Raw genomic sequence first — 19598 nt, 5'->3', positions numbered from 1 at the left:
TAAAAGCCGAATCATCTACTAATCAGCTTCTCTAGCCAGATTATCAGCTAGGCTGCATTTATTTGGGGAAACAAAGCCTGGTCTTCATCACTTTCACGTCCACCTAATTCACAGAGGGGGGAAGTCTTTTGTTAATTCATATTTACTCATTCAACACTTAACAAGTGTTTCACAGCATTTCATTTGAAAGACAAACATGAGTTTTCAGTTTCATTTTAATGAATATAAGGTAAAGTCATTTTTTATTGTGTAAACTTTGAGTAGGACTCAGTAGGAAGTAGGAAGTAGGACTTCTTTCTTCTTCTTTTCTGCTTTTTAAGCCTCAACAATACATCCAAAGGAAATTCTCAGTAGATTCAAACAGTTTGTCTTAAATAAGTAATTAAAGAGTAATAAAAGGTTCAATCAATAAGAAATATGCAATAGACAATGTTTTATCTTTAATGCTGGTTGGTCTTCGTGTGTGATACAGGATGAGTAAATAGGTAAAAAGAAACCGAAATACAGTATTTATCAACAGGCACCGTTTGCTTTGTTTTGCGTCAGTTGCTTTAATTTCACTGTTGTAACTTTGGGACGACATCAGGTCAGAAAATATAATACAGCTGCAATTGAACAGCAAAAAGCATCATCTGTGTAGAACTTGAAACTCAGCATATATTAACCCAGACATCTTTCCTTTATTAATAATACATTGAGCATCAGTCTCCACAGCCTGAGCTGGTCAGAACAAAAAAAAAGAAAAGTCTATGTTGGCTCATGTGATGCGTGACTTATAGTGGCTGAATTGACCACTGCATCAGAATGGATTTCTGGCTTAGCAGGAAGGCACAAAGGGCGTCATGCTGTAGTAATGGGTGTTCTCTGTTTTCTCTGCTCTAGTGATGGTTGGAGTCTACAAGCACACACTAACCTGATAAACATGGCCCTACATTGCCTGTTTTGTATCACCAATATATAGTTTTTACCTATAAAATGAGATCCAAAGTGTGAGACTCCAGCCATCATAGATGAGTGGACCATTGCCGGGGCGGACGCTGCCTCCCGCCAATGGTGTTGTTCCCTTCACCTGATGCAATAACACTGTGTGAGCACAGTCCCACCTGTTCCTCCTGCCCCCCCCCTGCCGGGCAGCGTTTTGTGTGTGCATGCTGCCTTACACAGCTGAAGTACAGTGGGAAAGGACACAAGCAGATCTACCTGCTTTTTGCTGAGTTTACGTATCAGGGTTATGTTTGCGTGTCGTTTCCCACTGATCTCCATTACAGGACACGATAACCGGTGTCTGACATGTGCAGGGAGGAAGGTTTGTGTTGGCCATTTGAGGTTTAGGTGGCTTCAAACAAATACTAAACCGGGCTCATGAGAGACATTTCTTCTTTATACTCATTAGAGCTTTTTACCTTGAACTTCATTTGGTCAACCCCTACACTGGACAGTATCAGTGATAGCTGAGTATTATGTATCTGTATGTTTGGCCAGATGTTTGTCTAAAACACCTGACAGGTACGCGTTCTGATATACCTGATGCACTGTTGGGTGCTTTATTCAACAGGCCACAGGTGTTCACTTCTTAATATCTGAAGATTTTTTGCTTTTCTGTTCTAAAAGACATATCATAACTCGCATTTTCTTGTCCTGTCTTGTCCTGTCTTGTCTGTGTCTGTCCTCGTCTGTCCTCTATATGTATTTATGATTTTCTATAACCTTTTCAATTTGCCATTCATTTATTCTCTTCGCTTATGTGCCTCTTTTTGTTTGTCTCTTCATCCTTATTTATTTCTCTTCTTCATCCTAAATGTAATTGTCATCCTTCAATACTGCATAACCTGAATAATCAACCACCGGAATATGAAACAATATCCATGAATTATTTCTACTATGGTTTTGTTTACTTTATTTGCATATGTCAACATAAAATACCTAATATAATCTCATCTACTGGTGGATGATTAACATGATTTTAGCCACAGGTTATGAGAAATCACGCAGTCTGAGTAACATATCGGGAATGGCTGGGTCAGCGTTGCGTCTTGCTCCTATCACTAGCCCACCCTTTGAAACCTATGAGCCCCCAGGGCCCCTGCGACGCTGCCGTTCCCCCATTCCCTCCATTTTGTAGCAGAGCGGACGTTAACGGTTGATGATAAAAATACTGTGCATCAGCTGTGGACTGGTTGCATTTAAGCCTCCATTCGAATTGTACGTCATGCAGAAACAATAGCAATAACACAAAATGAACTTGAATGTAGGAAGAATGACCTCTTGTCTTGTGAATCCAATGGTTTATGGTGCATGCATCAGGTTAGCTGATGGGGTCAAATACACATTTTAGCTTTAAGGAGTTATTGTTACTTTAAATTATTACAAGGAATGTAAAGGGATTTAATTGGTTAGCAAAGAAAATAGTATTTAAGTAAACAAAAAACAGCAACTGTTAGAAATAAGTGTATAGATGGACATTCACTTTTGTGTGTTCTGGACCAAACAATGTCCAGCGAAGCCTCCATTAAACAGCCTACTTCAATTCATTTAGGACATGATTAGGTCGATGTTAAATAACTCTACGTTCTGTCTTTTGTGAATATTAATGTATGTACAGTGTTGACGTCATTTTGGTGAAATCTTTCTTAAAAAAAGAGACTCAGTTTGTCCAAGTCTCAGTATCAGCACCAAAATTAGCGTCTTATCATTGTGACATTATTGCACACGTTCGTTCTGTTGACAGTTTACACCGCAAAGCTAAATGATGTCAGAAGAATGTAAAGCGAACTTTGCTTCGATGAAAACGAATACAAGTATTGTAATAATGTAACGGTGCAGTCCAGCGTGACGTTGGCTGCCTTATTGCAGTGCTTTTAGATCCCATATATGCAGTGTACAGTTCAAGGTCTATTCAGTCATTTCCTTATTTAGCATGCTACTGTGTGAAATATGTCTACACATTAATTATAATCACCTAAGAGACATTTACAACAATCATACTGTACAGAACAAAACCAAAATACTCAGTAAATGACTCAGATATATTTAAAACTCACCTCATCAGTAGATGGATTTGCAGATAATCTACAACCTGTGACTATCATGTTATTTAATTCTGGCTGAGGGACAAGAACTTGAGCCAGAAGTTGATACTTTCTCATAATAATAATATAAAATTGATGCGCTTTGGTTTTCAGACAGGATGATTTGCCAAATCCACTAGTAAAGTACCAGACTCAGCGGGTTACTGGGTTTGGTTGGAGCCAGTATACAGTACGAGGCACATCCTCAGCTAATCCTTTATTTCCGACACCAGTAAATGACTGAGTGGACCTTTGATATACTAATTAGGACAGTCATGATGTAAATGACAAGTACTTGTATGCCTACAGTTTTATAAGAAACCTAAATTCTATCTATTTAAAAAGTTGTACAAGCTAAAAAGTCAGGTATGAATGACGATGTAAGTAATCATATAATTATTCATAACGAATACAAGCACTTTACTAACAGTCAGTGTCCATTTACTAACCTTTAAAGCTTCTATGTTGGTAAAAGACACAGACCACAGTACAAACTCTAAATAAGAGGGGAGACCACCCTACGTAACAAAGGGTGGTCGGCTTTTTCAACCCCATTGTTACGCTTATCCATTTTTCTAAATCCGTTTTTCCATATTTTTTCTTTCTGCTTCAACTGTTCAAAACACTTTGAAAATACAAATTTCAGATGACAAACATGCAATGTACAGGCTCAATTAAAAGAAGCGGCTGCAAAGCGACCTACAGGCTAAAACATATTGCCTTCTACTGACTGAGCTCCTTCCTTGCTGACGTCAACGCATTTTATTTGAAAAGTCAGGCAAAAAATGATAGTGACAGAAAATAATGAGACATTTACATATGCAATGAACATGCAACATTAGCTTAAAGCTAGAAGAAGCTGTGCACATACAGGACATGAGTATATGTAGCTCCGTTATTAATAAGTTCATCTACTGTATCATCTTTCATTTAGCTCCAGTCTCCAGTCGGATTACGATGACATGAGCCATTTGTCATTACCCTTACTGGTCCTTTAATATTTCAAATGTTGTGACTGCCATTTATAATTGTTTTGCTTTTATAATGTCTTTTTTTCCACGTGTATTTGTAAGATGTGTTTCATTGTAAAGAATAACACTTCTGTACCAATGATTGTCTAAGTAACGTTTGTTGTATTTAACTCAAACTGAAGTGTAGTTATGCTGAAATCATTGGGAATTACTGTAAGTGCTTTACCAGCAACACAAGTGTTGCTACTAAAGATGTAAAGAACATTTCCATACTTCTTTAGAGTCAGGGCCTAATATTCATGCTGCCATAATAACTGTTTAGGAATCGATGTGCTTCCAAATCACTAAACCTTGATCAATTGTAAATGCAGTATTGTGATTATAGGGGACAGATTTGGCTTCACGTGAATCTTTGCCTCAGCCTTTTGTCGACATGCTTCTCAGAGGTTTGTGAAAATGTTAGTTTATCATTCTGGACTGGTCCTAACAGTCGCTAAGAGAAGTCGTGCTTGCCTTGCTTCACTAGGTTTGCTGTTTCTAACGCTAATGCACAAATTTTGAATAGATTTACCATTTTTACAGCTGGGAATTCTGTATATGGATCAAGCATTTTGACAGCAGCTTCTTTAACCTAAGCTGAGTGTATGATGTGACACCACAATGGCCTGGGTTTGCCTCTGACCCCAGGCTCCGCTAGCATCACTTCTCTCAGTGCACGGAACCCTCCTTGAACCTTGCAAGCGCACATACATGTTAAAATGTAAAAATGTGTTCGAACGACTCCACAATGTGGATCATCTAGTTTCTGGTGTAGTCAAGGAAAATGTTCTTCCGTATTCTAATCTGTAAGAGAAAACACATTTTGCTCCCTGTGCTCCCGCTTTAATCCGACCAATGATGATCATACTATGTTTTTGATATATGCTTTGTATTACATGGTAATTGATCCAAAGGAAGCCATAAACGTGGTTCAGCATGTCACAAACAGCTGTGACCAGTGTAGAGGGGGAGCAGATGTTGTAAGTGCCTCTGTGAGGCCCCTGTAGGCGCTGATGTCAGCTTAGAGGCTCATGCAGACTAGCTAGATTTAACTAGCTGAACCTTGTTACCATCACTGAACATGTCCATATCTATATCTCCACATGTGAATACATTAAAGTCATACAAAATGAATAGGAAGGCTTCTATGTATATGTTCCTTGTTGATGTGCTCGTAGAGCCTCTGCTGTTTTTTCAGTGTAAGAGAAGCTGGAAAAATTCAGGTTGATCCACTTTGACTTGTACAACTGAGGCTGATTCCATTTAAGCATCTGTGTGCTGTTCATAATTGTGCTCATGATGCGGCATTAGGAAGGCGATTAGCTTGTAGTTCAATGGTTTATTCAGTCTTAGCATTTTAATTTCGTTCCGCAGTGGTAGTCGGAATGATGAATAATCTGTTGTTTACCATGACCTTTGTAGTGGCCGTGTGCTACAGTAGCACAGCCTCCGTTTCCGGCTGTGAAAACACTGAGGGCCTGTTGTAATCCACCACTGGCATTTAGAAAATAAGGGCACCTGAACCCAAACAGTGGGATCTGACAGAAGACGCCGTTAAACGAAGAGCAGAGCGAAGAGCAGCTGCAAGGACGGACGGTGTCTGTATTTTTGGGTTGATGTGTGCTGAGACCGCAGCTTGTTTAATGTCCGCGTGAATAATGCACGACGCCGCACGGTCAACAGGAAGAATTCACAAATCCCACGACTGTCGGTGGCAAACATTTGGCTGCGTTCGCACAGTGCATCGCTTGCCTCAGCGGCTTAAACACCCTGAAACGGTCCCAGCTACTGCTAATTACTAAAATACTTTCATTTGGACATTGAGCGAGTTTGTCCACCTGTCCAACACAAACATCAATCAAGTGTGATTCAAAATGAAAATGTCACGTTAAAATGTTCCGTGCTTTTATTGTGGAGACTGTGGTGCTGGACAAATTGCGGCAGCCTGGATTGTTTAACTGATGTTTTGTTGTTGAATAGTAACTGTGACGTGTTGTGTCTGTACACTATGTTCATTTTGTTCTAACATGCACAGTTAACCAGCCGTGTACAGGTAATGGTGATCCCTGATTACTTCCCTTTTGTACATACAGTAATGTTAGCAACACTATGACACTATAAGCTTCAAACCCAGCTTGGTTTATCTTAGCTGAGCACTTCTATAAACCAATTCACATTTATTTCTTAAGTTAAATTTGAATTCCAGTGAAGATGATACAAGTTTGTTTATTCTGTTTCTTTAATGTGAACTAAATATTGATGACTTTTTGTTCTTGTCTTCACAGTGTTAAGTTTCTAGCATTCGCCTTTTCTCTAACGAGGAGTCAGTAACTGGTTAAACACAAATTTGCGGCGGGAGCCACATAAGCGACAGGTGTGACAAGGATGGACAGTTTAGAGGACATCTTTGGGGTGACAAGAGAGAGGCCAGAGGTTAATCACGAAAACAAAATCAAACGGTCTGCTCCTCACGTTGTTACCAAAGCAGCCTTTCGGAACTCCAACCACACGTTCGACAGCTGACTGACCCCCCCCCCCCTTCTCGGCGAACAGACTGAGCATTGCACTGACACACTTTAGGAGAAAGATGGACTCCTGAATATACATTCCAGTTGACATCTTTCCGAAAGCATTCTACTCGCCGTCGTACGTTGACCTACTCGGTTCCATCTACAGTGCTGAACAACTGAGCAACTTCACACCGTTCTGGAAAAAACACTTGTCTTCACAAAGGACTGAACGAACAATGTAGCATCTCTGCTAACATACCGTAGCATTTGTTGGCTGGGAAATGACTTGACTTAATCCACTGCAGTCAGAAGAGAGAGGAACTTATGCATTCAAGGGATAATTTAGATGTCATTTTCCTCTTGGGGTCCATTCTGGTGAAGAGAAAAAGCACAAGAGTAGATGCGAGACAAAGGATTGGTCTTAATCATTGAAATACTTGACATTCCAAAAACACACGTGCGGAACAGAAGCAGTGCAGCAACAAACCACAGAACAACGCTCACACTCATCCAAGTTTAGCACTTGCATAGCATGATTAGCACCCAACCAATGTCTTCCATTCGCTCCTGTGAGACTGAAACACTGCCCTTGTCACGAGTACTGAGATAATCAGCTATGAAGAAGAACCAATCAAGCACATGTAGCATCGCCTCTAACGGGCCATGTTAGCATCAACCGCACGTAGCCCCCTAAACACTAGAGAGACTGACCTTTATAGCCTACGTACTAACATGGGCTTGTCCAAAGCACTGTGGGCTACCAACGGTCCTGTAGCATGTACCTGCTGAGTGACCTTATGTAGGTTATTGTAGATTAGGAGAACTGCTCCGCTTACAGTAGGAGGATGTTGGTGCTCACTCCCGTTGGACAAACTCACACGCCTTAGTACTCGGGTCCAAAGTCATTCCTGTAAGTAGTTCGTCCCTTAACTGCCACTAGCGTCCCATTTGATAGAACAAGCTGTTAGTCATGCTCACTGGCCCAGTGGTCAGTCATCGGAAGAACACACTCGTCACGTTACCCACAAATATCCATGAGCTGGTAATGCGATATTCTAATTTTCAAAGGGACCAGTCGGATCAATTCTTGCCCCTACGCCTAGACCTACACTGCCAATTAGGCACAAGAGACCCCAGACGCTTACTGCCCCATCTCTCTCTTGTCCTGTTTGCTGCCAATGACTACTTTACTGGCAAGTCCACGTCAAGATAAGGGTAGTCCAGCAGGGAAGCCTCAAGGCAACGGATAAAAAAACAGAAGAAACGGACCGAGAGTAGAGCAAGTGTACAAAGAGAACAAATCTATATTTTGATAAACAAATCAACTATCTATGGCTTTGGAGGAATTTCCAGAGAAGAAAATGTCTAGAGCAGAAGAAGAAAACAACTCAGCAGCAAATGTGTCTAGAAAAGGTGGCGTCGCGACGACGCGGAATCGGAGTCCTAGAAGAAAAGTAATACTCGATATTCCTGGTAGTACTCGGGCAAAGTTGTTTTCCCACACGAGCGCCAGGACGGACTCCTGGCCGACGGGACGCGGGGACCACACGGGGACGGGACGCTGAGATAAACAAACGAAAAAAAGATAATGCATTTTTGTAACTTTGTTTACCAGCATGAATACTTTGCATGACTGTCTTTTCTGCAAGCCCTTAGTTGAAGACAAGGGTGCTAGAGATACAAAAAAGTATATATAAAATGAATTAAAAAATGTTATATGCAATTAATGTTTTAAAAAAGATTATAATGAAAGAGAAGAGCTATATTTTGTTTTGAAAAGTAAAAAAATGTGACTATTGAAACATGTATGTTTGCAAAGTACACCCTGAACTCTGTTTTGTTTGATGAAATCTCTCTGCTACTACTGCCCTACATTCCTCTTCCCAGTCTTTTCGACCGCTGTCATCGTTTTGCTTTATGAACACATAGAACAGTATATTTTTTACCCATTCGAGCCTTTCGGCGTCGGCCATGTTTCCTCCTCCAACGTGTTTGCACAACTCCTGTAGCAGCAGCAGCAACAGCAGCAGTTCTAAAACCACAGCTCTCCACCTCGCACCGGCCGCTCGATCAGTGCTCATCGTTTGCTTCTTTTTCCCTTTCCGTTGGCAATAATACAGGGGTCGTCACGTGATTGTAGCAGGGCAAACGGGGAACCTCAAGAGTGCGTCCGACGCCTCAGTGTTAAGACAGTGGGAGTCCAGTGGAGGCCAGTAACGGGCTGCGAGAGGTTTGCATGGAACAAACTGCCATTCCAAAGTTTGTGTGTGGGTTAAAGGACTCAGGTGTGTGGATGTAGGTGTTTTGCTATTCTCTTCTAACATGTTAAAATTCTAGTATATAGACAATGCTAATGTGAACACCTCACAGTGATGTATAAAACGCATGCGTTATGACTTGATAATCTCTGGAGGGGGAGCAGAGTCTTGACATATCCCCTTTTAGGCTCCTGTCATTGTTTGTCATGAATCCAGTCCTGATAACTATGAACACTGTGCCGTGTTGTAGAGCTGAAACGTCTTCCTCCAAGAGGCAACTGAGAACTTATCGCACTCGCAGTGTCGGCATGAGTGGGTAGAGGTAGTGTAGCTTGTCTTTGTTTTCGTCGGGTTTTTCGATGGCCGGGTCCTGGCATACGTCATTAACCATGGGGTTACCGTCATCCAGCTCATTGCAGCACAGTGAACATCAATCAAAGAGAACCAGAGCTTCCAAAATGATGTCATTGAAGTATTTCTGAGGGGATGAGAGACGCCAGTGTCCACCGAGGGGGAGATCGATGGGAAATGGGGTTTGCTAAAAACAACAAAAAGAAAACGCATCTCTTCAAGCACCTCGTTCTTGGTCGCGTAGTCCCAGTGAGTTTCAGGTCCTGCGGGTCCAGGGCTTAACTCAGGCAGCTGAATGCTCCTCTGTTCATTCGCGGAGCATTACCAGAATAAGAGACTCAGCAGAGTGTTGTCGACTACAGCCTGACTCTGTGCTGATTTTACAGGGTCCACGACGCTTGTCTGTTCGCAGAACCGCTCTGTGGGATTTCGTTTTAGTGTCCAGACTCCCAACTGTCCTTCCTCCTGTGCCGCCAATGCTCACTGAGATGTTTATGGGTCTGGTAGGGGGAATCTTCTAGCAAAAAAATGTGCTTTAGCCAACCCTTTTTTATTTCAGAGTGTCTTTTCCTTTCAGTGTTTGCCTTCCCATCTCTTTCTTACATCGTGACTGCTTTGCCAATGCCAGGCTGAAGAAAAACAAAACAAAACTAAGTCTTTCCTTTTTTATCGCATAATACTGCCGTTTGATTTGGAGTCGGAATGAGATACAATGTTGAGAGTGTTAAGTCTGTTTTATTTTCTTCAATGTTGAAAATGCTTTTTTTAAACACTCATATAACCAAAAGAATAATACTGCTTTACACGGTGAATCAGTGCCACTGTTAAGCCAACAGCTACTTACAGTATGAAATGTCCTCTCCGGGCTTTCGAGGTGTCAGACGGTCCTTGATAAAGCGTGCGTCATTAGAAACCAATCCACCCAGTTGTTTCTGTGTATGTTTTCTTTGTGTTCAATGTGTTTTTGAGGACACTGTATGCAATCTGCACCACCAAGGCCACTGGTCAGCATCAGTCCAGATGTGTGGTGGCTGTACAGCTTTTCATAGGGTGACATAGCAATCACGCTAATCTAAAAATATTATTTTATGAAACGACAAAACCAGAGTGGTTTTAGAGGAAATGTTATATAATATATTTATGACTTTATTTTAAGTAGACGGATCCATACATTACTTACCAACGTCATACATTTGTGTAGGCATTCCAAAGATGAACGATGTATGTCCATGTTATGTGTGTCCATGCCATCAGACTGTATAGAACAGACTTAGGTACTAGTCCAATGTACTGCGGTCTTAGTAGGAGAGTGAATGGGGTGGAGAGGTGGTCACTGGAGTATCTGGTTGTGACTTATGCCGGATTTTATTTTTGAAATGTTGGAACACAAAGAACAACTCATCGAGAACTGTATAAAGTATATTTCAATGGAATGTTCATGATCTATCTTTTTATATTTTGAAGAAAAAATAGAAACATATCAATAAAGTGTCATAATTGAACATATTTCTACTATTGAGACTTAAAATGTATGAATGTCAATGCGATCTAATGTGAACCAATCTCCATAGCAGCTTGAATGAATAACTGATTAACAGTCGTGAGATGCTTTTTTCAGAGACATTGAAATTGCTTAAAATCATTGAAATGAACTTAAAATAAATGAAAAGTGACATCAGTGGCGTGTTTGTCTCAGCTTGTGTGCAAACGGACTGATCCGGCTCCCACTTAGTTGGCCTGACAACACAGTGACTGATACAATGTGACTTGAAATGACGACGCACTGAAAACCCAAACTCGTCCAACGTGACTTTGTGATGGGAAACTTCTAAGAACATGAGGTGACGCTGCATGAAACCTATACAATAAATACTTTGACATCAGTGTAATCTATAATTTTGAGGTCAGCTGGAACCATGTCATGATATTTGAGCAGGCTGAGGTTGTGTACAGGCTATTTTACTTCCATCATATCAATTCACTGTAACTGGAACCTCTAACATCTGGAACTCTGTACATTCGGCACCAACTTGTCCAAATCATCACATTGATCGTAGGCCTGACTCACATAGCATGATTTGATGGCAGTGATAAGGGAGTGTGATGTTGACGGAAGCAGCTCCACTTTGTGGACGTGTCCAGGTGCTTCTGTGCTAAACCGCTCACGCCCCCTGGTGGTGATAAACGGACATGTACTCGTTTTGCATGGCTGCGTCTCTGTGACTCACACTAAGCGTGAATCACTTGCAGTTTTCTGTTTATCAGTCAATCGATCATTTTACCAGAAACTCCTCAAAACTTGAAACACGTAGAAGTAGCTACGCTGCACGTAAACACTCCTCTCTGAGCACTGACGCTTATAAAAAGGCCTTATGGGTATTTGAGTCCTTTTTTATGCTACTGTAGCTGTCACAATTTAAAACACATGTTTATAATTCAGTTCCTTTCCTTCTCTGGCTAAAGCCGCCTGTTTGACACTGCGGTTCTTTATAAGCAACAGATTGATACTGGAGAAGGGTCCGGTTGCCTCATCTTCATCATCCTCACCACACACTGATGATGAAGAGAACGCCACAAAATATGCATCAGCTAAGCAGTAGCTATCATTCATCTCCACACATGATGATCGTGAAATCATACCCAACGTACCTCAAACCTTACTGTTAATTACCAGTAGCGTTCACTCTGCAGTGTTTCTTAGTTTTAACCCAATCCAGTTCAATAATGGTTCTGGTCGCTTGTGCACCATGCTTATTAGAGAGGGCCACTATCGCTCAGTGCCAGGCAGCGGTGACATTTGATAGGGAGGTTGAAGGTTGCCTTGCCTCATAGCTAAAATGGAGGGAAAGGACAGGGGGGGGGGGGGCTGGAGGGGCTGAGCGGAGATTCAATTTCAACAGGACAGCATTCCCAAAAAATTCAAGACAGACAGCGCGAGGCGGCCAGCGGAGGTGTCCACAGAGCCGGAGGCTGGAGGCCGGATTTGTGTGCAACCCGTCCAGAGTTCAGCCGAACCCGGAGCACAAGGACGTCGGCGTAGGCAGCGTATGCACGCGATGGCACGAGGAGGCCAGACGACCTGACGAGCTGCAGGAGGCGGACGATGTGATTCCTGATCCTGACATTTCTCCCTGTCAGCAGCTGTTTTACTCGTAGTGAGTAAATCCTTTGACTCACGTACACGGTGGGGACTCCACCTGTTGCTTGTGATGCTTTTTTATCCCCAGGTCACATTGTTAACTTGGTACAAAGAGAGATTGGTTTTCGAATTCATTTCCAACACCTTAGGGGAACCAGCCCCTTGCTTCCATTGCCCCGTGTGCTGCCTGTTATCACTGATGGAACTGTCGCTCTGGTTTCAGAAGCGCTTTTGGCTCCGCGACCGGTTCTCCGCGTTCTCAGGGGGTTCCCTCGGCCGGGACGCCGACAGAGATGGACAGCGTCGACCCGCAGGACGACGAGAGGGAGGGCCGAAAGAAAGAGAGCGACGGGGAGAACGACAAGCGGCTGAAGAACCAGCTCAACAGCGAGGAGAAAGGAGAGCAGGAGATCAAGGGCAGCGAGAAGGAGAAGAGGAGCCGGCGCTCCGGCTCCCTGTGGAAGAGCGGGTGGGCTCTGAGCGAGAGGCTTGCCATCAACGTCTCAGGCATGCGCTATGAAACCCAGCTTCGGACCTTAGCCCAGTTCCCAGACTCCCTGCTGGGGGATCCCAGACGGAGGTCGCGGTACTTTGACCCCCTCCGCAACGAGCTCTTCCTGGACCGCAACCGGGCCTGCTTCGACGCCATCCTGTACTTTTACCAGTCGGGCGGGCGGCTCCGGAGGCCCGCCAACATCCCCCTGGACATCTTCATGGACGAGCTGCTGTTCTACGAGCTGGGGGAGGACATCATGAACCGCTTCAAGGAGGACGAGGGCTTTCCCAAGGAGGAGGAGAGGCCGCTGCCCGCCAACAAGATCCAGAAAAAACTGTGGATGCTGTTCGAGCATCCCGAGTCGTCGTCGGGCGCGCGGATAATAGCCATCATCAGCGTCATGGTCATTGTGGTTTCCATCCTGATCTTCTGCCTAGAGACACTGCCCGACTTCAGGCAAGAGAAAGAGTCACGAGAGGTAGGAAGCTTTAGATTATCATGAAGAAGAGTGTAGTTTGGGGCCTTTTCAGGGTTCAGGGAAGTCAGGTGGATGCTCTACGAGGAGGTAAGTAAACAAACGATGTCATGTTAAGGATCACTGACAGGATTTGATTAAACAGAGACTCTTATATCAAAGCACTGTTCCCTACATAAGGTCTTGAATGACGTGTGTGACTACTTAGTAACTCGATATCACAGGAAGCCAGCATTTACATAAACACTCACTTGGTGAGTGGTGCAGGAAAAATACTAACATGTGGACAAGCATGGACCAAAAGGCTCGGGAGCAGAGAGAGAGAGAGAGAGCGAGCGAGCGAGCGAGAGATGCTTATGTGCGATTATTTTAGTCGGGCTGTTAAACTTGATACGCCGCAATTCCGGAAACGCTGAGGAGTACGGGGAAGGAAGTGCGGGCCGGGGACGAGCGAGGAGCCTGCGAGCTGCGTCAACACAAGGTCACAGAACGCAGACGGGGCCGGAGCCCCGCGGCCGCTTAGAATGGCAGACGGAAAGGTCTCGCAGGACGAGCAGCGCGCACCGGGTCGTGTTAACACATTCCTGCAGGCCGGGCTGCCTTCACACAATGGGGCTGCCAGCGAACTACTGTAACGCACTCCCATCCGGGGCTTGCGCGCGAGGAGGACGCGCTCATGTTTCCTTTAGGAGATGTCACCGGGTTAAATTTAGACCTAGGGGAGCCCTCGGAGCAGATCAACACATAGACGAGCACCTTTAGTGATAAACACTACGCTACCGGGGCACTGGAAGTGTATTTAAGCTACCTCGAAACTGTATATAGGGTAGTACATGCGAAGCCTCTGCCGCTCCTTTTATAAACGGCCGGCGTCTCATACGAGAGGTAGTAACTGACACGGAGGATGGAAAGACAGGTGGACTGAAAGGGAGATCGGCGCAGCTATGGCCGCAATGTAAAACCACAGATGTCAAACGTTTCTGCGGGACGATGCTGCCAAGAGCGAGGGGACCAATGAGACGCAGGACAACATGCCCATGTCGGCGCTATAAACAGCAGCGGCGGCGCTTTGCGAGACGTGAAGGAGGAGCCGCAGGTTTTGAACAATCGATTGATCCCCTCTGTTCGCTAGGCTTCACTAACGTGTGTGACGTCTTCTTCTCTCCTCGTCCCAGGAGTATTTTTACAAGTACCACTCGCAGGCCAAGAACGTGTCCGAGACCATGCCGCCGCCGCACAGCGTCTTCCACGACCCCTTCTTCCTGGTGGAGACCGTGTGCATCTGCTGGTTCTCCTTCGAGCTGCTCATGCGCTTCGCCTGCGCCCCCAGCAAGGTGCACTTCTTCAAGGACGTCATGAACATCATCGACTTCAGCGCCATCCTGCCCTACTTCGTCACGCTGGGCACGGAGCTGGCCAAGGACAACGACGCCAGCCCCGCCACCTCCCTGGCCATCATCCGCGTCATCCGGCTGGTGCGGGTCTTCCGGATCTTCAAGCTGTCGCGCCACTCGAAGGGCCTCCAGATCCTCGGGCAGACGCTGAGGGCCAGCATGCGCGAGCTGGGCCTGCTCATCTTCTTCCTCTTCATCGGCGTCATCCTCTTCTCCAGCGCCATCTACTTCGCCGAGGCCGACCACGCCGACACGGCCTTCGTCAGCATCCCGCACGCCTTCTGGTGGGCGGTGGTCACCATGACGACCGTGGGCTACGGGGACATGTACCCGGAGACGGTGTGGGGCAAGCTGGTGGGCTCCATGTGCGCCATCGCCGGCGTGCTCACCATCTCGCTGCCGGTGCCCGTCATCGTGTCCAACTTCAGCTACTTCTACCACCGGGAGACCGAGTGCGAGGACCGAACCGAGTACACCCACGTGCAGACGACGCTGTGGGAGGATGAGGAGGAGGAGGAGGAGGAGGAGGTGGACGAGGGGGACGCGGAGGGGGAGTACTACGCCATCCAGGGCGTGTGCAGCCCCGTCAACGGCGCGCTGCTCGGCGGACTGGGTACAGGCCCGAGCACGGAGGCGGGGGGGGGGGACGCGAGTCCCACGGAGGCGCTCGTCACTCAGGTTTAGAGAGAGACGGGTGAAAACGAAGGAAAGTGGAGGATGAAGATGAGGGAGAGGAGGCTGAAGCAGACCGACGATCATTACAATAAAGGAAAGCAAATATGTGGTCTTTGTTCGTTGAGCGTTATTTATTGCAGCCAGTCAGGAGACACTTTTGTATGATATTATTCTAAAAAGCTAGTTTGACATTCTCAGGGTCACCATGTGAATACCAGTTATTTCTTGATGTTTTCAGCTCCATGTCTTAGTACTGTCACTTTGTGCCTTAATGTTTGAAGTGAAAAAGAGCTTATTTGCAACGCGGACGTCACAAGTCGCCGTGTTCTCCGCGTTCTCCTCGTTCTCCTTGTTCTCCCCCCCGAGCGACGGCTTTGGCCCGCGTGACCTCAGGCCATCGACTCCCAGCATTATTTAATGACCTTTGATCGCTGCAGCCAGGTGATATATTCACGTGCCCATCTATGCATTCAGTGTTTTTAATAAAAGACTGTATTTTATTAATTTCCTGAAGCACACTGTGTTTTTATGCTTGCGTGTGGCATTGAAGATTCATTGGGGCGTTTTTTTTAGATCACTGGTTTTGATGCAATATGAAAAAATACAGAAGCTCAGTTCCGGTTAATCCTTCGCTGCTCTGAGCTCTGTCACAGTAAAGATGTGTTTCAGTGACCTTTTCCACAGCTACTAAGCTGCTATAAGCAGCACCTTCTAATAACACTGCGCTCAGTTCCACTGGAAGACTTTCCACGACATCACTGTAATGACAGATGGAAAGTATGTGTACTTACAGTACATAGTGTAAATCCTCATCAATTACAGTCTAACATGTATCAGTTGTGTCAGTTTAATAATAAGACCAGCTGTGTTTTTTTATTCCACAAATTAAAAGTCAGACAAAATGAACTAGGTAGAAAATGTGTAGTGTGTGTGATGTGAACTAACAGATCTGGACCTCAGTTGACTCCAGGTCAAAGCTCATGTTGTCGCGGCCGGTCGCTTCTACCCAAAAGCTTGAAAGCAAAACTCCTTTATTTCACAATGGCCTCAGCTTATTCCAGCAACCCTGCATGTCTGTGACTTAAAAGATAAGCTTTTATGGCTTTACTGTAACAATAAAGAGGCCACTAAGCAGGAAATTGCCAATAATTACAGTAAGTAATTACATCATTTTCCTGCCAGTGATTAAATGCATAAAGCATTCTGTAAATAATTTTTCCAGCAATCAAACCAGGGGTTCAGTTTCAAGCTCACCTCGTACAGGACATAATACTGCAGGTAGCTTGACCTACTTTCCATCGTTGCTTACTCATCGTTGGCCGCTAGGGGGCGCTCCCGCTCTCCACAAACCCCAACGTGGGAGCTTCTCGTTTGGCAAAGTCCTTCCTGCTCTGTCTGTTACATCAGATTACTCGTGTCGTGTGTGTGATGGACTTAAACAAACTCGGTTGACCTTGATATCCTGTTTATTTTTTATCTGAAAAACCCAGTTCAGTAGCACAAACACAAACTTGTTGGACTTTCCAGAAACAGACAATTTATAAAATAAAAAAAAAACCCAGAAGCCTCAAATAATAAAATGAACACGATGGGGCAACAGTCCTGACTCAGACATTAATTCATTATCAAATAGCAATAAATAATTATTAGACAAACATCACACAATAAATAAATTAGATAAATAACATAATATTGTGATAACAACCAAAAAGACCAGGTTTCTCCTTGATGATACAGGATCTGTGCAATTCTTCTTTATTGGTCCACTGAAAACTGTGGACTGACCATGGAGTCTAAGCCCATTCCAAGAAGGTCATCAGAGTCCATGTTGAAATGCTTCTGACTGCCTGCTGCTCGCTCCGAGTCGTCCTCCTCCATCAGCGTATTCCTAATGGGCAGGAATCGAGTGAAGGGCACCGCGGGTCGATCCGGGGACTGTCTGGATGCCAGAGACACAGGAAACCCGTGGTGGGAGGAGAGGAAGCGGGTGTATCCGTCTGCCAGCAGCAGTTCTCTGAAGGTGCAGTCGGCCTCAGCGTAGAGCCCCTGAAAGCGACAGCACGCGTGAAGCGACAGCACGCGTGAAGCGACAGCGAATGAGCACCCTAAAGCGCCCCGGACTCGTCGTACCTGTCCCCTCAGACGGCCGGCGTCGTCCACGCAGAGGAACAGAGACGACGACTTCCCCACGATGACCACGTGTCCTGGTTTGACTGATTTGAGCTCCAGCACGCCTGGAAACACAAAGTTCACTTTCGCTGGGGTTTCTTTCGGGGCTCTAAAGTATCTGAGAGCACAGATGCTGACTCGGCTCCACGTGTGAATTTTACTTACTGTAAGAGGTCTGAGCATCACTTCCTGACACTCTGCCATCCAGGGTCATCTGCAGGTACATCCCTCTTCTGTGGTTGTCTGCAACAAGGAAAAACAATGAAGAAAAGGCCTTTGGTTTTACTAGAATTACTGTAAGAAGTTCAGATTTCTACCTGTGTAGAGGTGCCGTTCCCTGACTTGACTGTTAAAGGATAAAAGTGGATTCGCGTCGGGGAGATAAAACGACAGCGAGAGAGGAATGATCCAGAGAACAGACGCCAGGCAGAGGAAGAGGGATTTAGTGCGTAAAAACATTGGGGAAAATAATCACAAAGTTCTTCAGAGATGAGAAAATAAAGAATAAATAAAGGGTTTAAAAAAAAATAAATAATTAAATAAAAATGTTCAAGATGGATCTTTGCGATCAGCTTCTAAACAGGAGCATGTTTGGTGGCCTTTATAGGGGGTTAGGAGAGGGACGTCCTCCTGCATGGGGTAATGTATGAGTCACACATTTCATCATAATTGAAGTGCTGAGGAGAAGAAGACCTGTGCCCTCACTATGTATGGGCTTCTTCCGCATTGTTTACGGCAGGAGCTGCTCGTAAAGTGGGAGTTTTAAACGCCCACGTCGTCAGATGTTATGATTTCAAGGCAAACTCTTATTTCAGGGTGTTTACGTACAATGAGCGCTGGCTATGTCTAATATCACTGAGTTACTTTCTCTTCCAACTGTGTTGTGATTTATTCATAATGACAGACGAACAAAGATGAGCCCCACTGACAGTAAAGCAGGATGCGCTTCCTGTTGGGCCTCTCCTGAAAAAATACACATTTCATCACTGGAAGAAGAGAAAATCTAAACACACGTCAATGCGTCATCTAAATACGTTCAAGCAGTTTGAGCGATTTGCTGTTTCGTTTTTTTATGATGTTGATCTCATTTGACATGTGAGGGTGCGCGCCTCAATTGGGGGAACGAGGGTGAGACTGATTTACCGGCGGGGGACGGACAGATGTTTACGCCAGCGCAGCTGTGCAGTCACCGGAGCGCCGGCACGTCGGCCCGTGAACTTGGTAAGAAAGAATGATGGGGCCTCACGGGGAAATGCAGCTTTCAGCGTGATGCAGCTAAAAGGCCAAATTGACCCGTGAGGTCCATTATATAAGCGCTGGTGACTCACTCTGACCCTCTGAATGTAAAGGAATCCCCTCATGTATGAAAATGTAAAAGCATTCTATATATACAGTACTTCATCCAGGAGATGGTGCTGTCCTGAATCCTCCACCATGCTGATGACTGTGGAGGCGGCTCCTCCAGGTCATGTTTATGTGCTGGAGAGACGTTGATGACTTCTCAGCAGACCTGGCTTTGCTGCGTGGTTCCCCCGCGTTTGTGAAGCAGCTGCTTTGTAGTTGAGTTTAACATGTGAGGGATCTGTGACAAAAGAACGAGTGGGATTTATGGGCATCCTTGATGTGCTTGTGCTCCTCCTGCTTCTGGTGCCTGAAGACTCTGCACCATTTGTGCTTTTTCATCACAGAACCGTGATCCCCTCCTTGTGTAAGTTTCCTGTAAATTGTTGGTTTTGATTTGTGAAGGCTCTGAGGTTTACGGGAAAACCCCCCACTCACACACACACACACACACACACACACACACACACACACACACACACACACACACACACACACACACACACACACACACACACACATACTGTACACCAGTATTTAGTTCCTGACGCTCACTGGGCTCACGAAAACCCAGCACCACTAGACAGACAGTGTTGCAGTAGGAAAAGCGAATAAAACACAAACACAAAAAGAGCAGACATGACAATTAGAGACAATTAAAGAGTGGAACAACTAAGTCCACCTTCCACCTGTAGCCTTCAGGCCCAGTCAC

At 45.0% G+C, this 19598-nt stretch overlaps 2 protein-coding genes and 1 pseudogene across 2 annotated transcripts; 2 read left to right on the top strand and 1 right to left on the bottom strand.

Moving 5' to 3' along the window:
* The window catches only part of LOC114845557 (potassium voltage-gated channel subfamily C member 1-like), a 36090-nt pseudogene extending 25215 nt beyond the window's left edge, over positions 1–10875 (top strand).
* Positions 10876–12118: 1243 nt separating this feature from the next.
* Positions 12119–15488, top strand: LOC114845487 (potassium voltage-gated channel subfamily A member 7-like). Its single transcript, XM_029133566.3, has 3 exons — positions 12119–12352; positions 12560–13310; positions 14483–15488. Exons 2-3 carry the CDS (start codon positions 12630–12632, stop codon positions 15383–15385), a joined length of 1584 nt encoding a protein of 527 aa, XP_028989399.1. The 5' UTR covers positions 12119–12352; positions 12560–12629; the 3' UTR covers positions 15386–15488.
* Positions 15489–16403: 915 nt separating this feature from the next.
* fgf21 (fibroblast growth factor 21) lies at positions 16404–19506 on the bottom strand. Its single transcript, XM_041068316.2, has 4 exons — positions 17863–19506; positions 17711–17788; positions 17507–17610; positions 16404–17422 (listed from the first exon to the last, which is right to left on the bottom strand). The coding sequence occupies exons 1-4, from the start codon at positions 18002–18004 to the stop codon at positions 17132–17134; spliced, it is 615 nt and encodes a 204-aa protein (XP_040924250.1). The 5' UTR covers positions 18005–19506; the 3' UTR covers positions 16404–17131.
* Between the last annotated feature and the right edge of the window lie 92 nt (positions 19507–19598).

This window comes from Betta splendens, chromosome 19 (genome assembly GCF_900634795.4).
Source record: "Betta splendens chromosome 19, fBetSpl5.4, whole genome shotgun sequence".
NCBI lineage: Eukaryota > Metazoa > Chordata > Actinopteri > Anabantiformes > Osphronemidae > Betta > Betta splendens.
Note: the sequence above shows the minus strand (reverse complement) of the source record. Positions and strands in the feature narration are given on the sequence as shown.

Excerpts from the sequence above, each read along its gene's own strand:
- fgf21 (XM_041068316.2), bottom strand. The coding sequence starts at position 18,004 with ATGTTTTTACGCACTAAATCCCTCTTCCTCTGCCTGGCGTCTGTTCTC. Across the intron at positions 17,611-17,710 it reads TGATGCTCAGACCTCTTACA|GCGTGCTGGAGCTCAAATCA; the intron begins GTAAGTAAAATT and ends TTGTGTTTCCAG. Across the intron at positions 17,423-17,506 it reads CCGGCCGTCTGAGGGGACAG|GGGCTCTACGCTGAGGCCGA; the intron begins GTACGACGAGTC and ends TGTCGCTTTCAG.
- LOC114845487 (XM_029133566.3), top strand. The coding sequence starts at position 12,630 with ATGGACAGCGTCGACCCGCAGGACGACGAGAGGGAGGGCCGAAAGAAA. Across the intron at positions 13,311-14,482 it reads AAGAGAAAGAGTCACGAGAG|GAGTATTTTTACAAGTACCA; the intron begins GTAGGAAGCTTT and ends TCCTCGTCCCAG.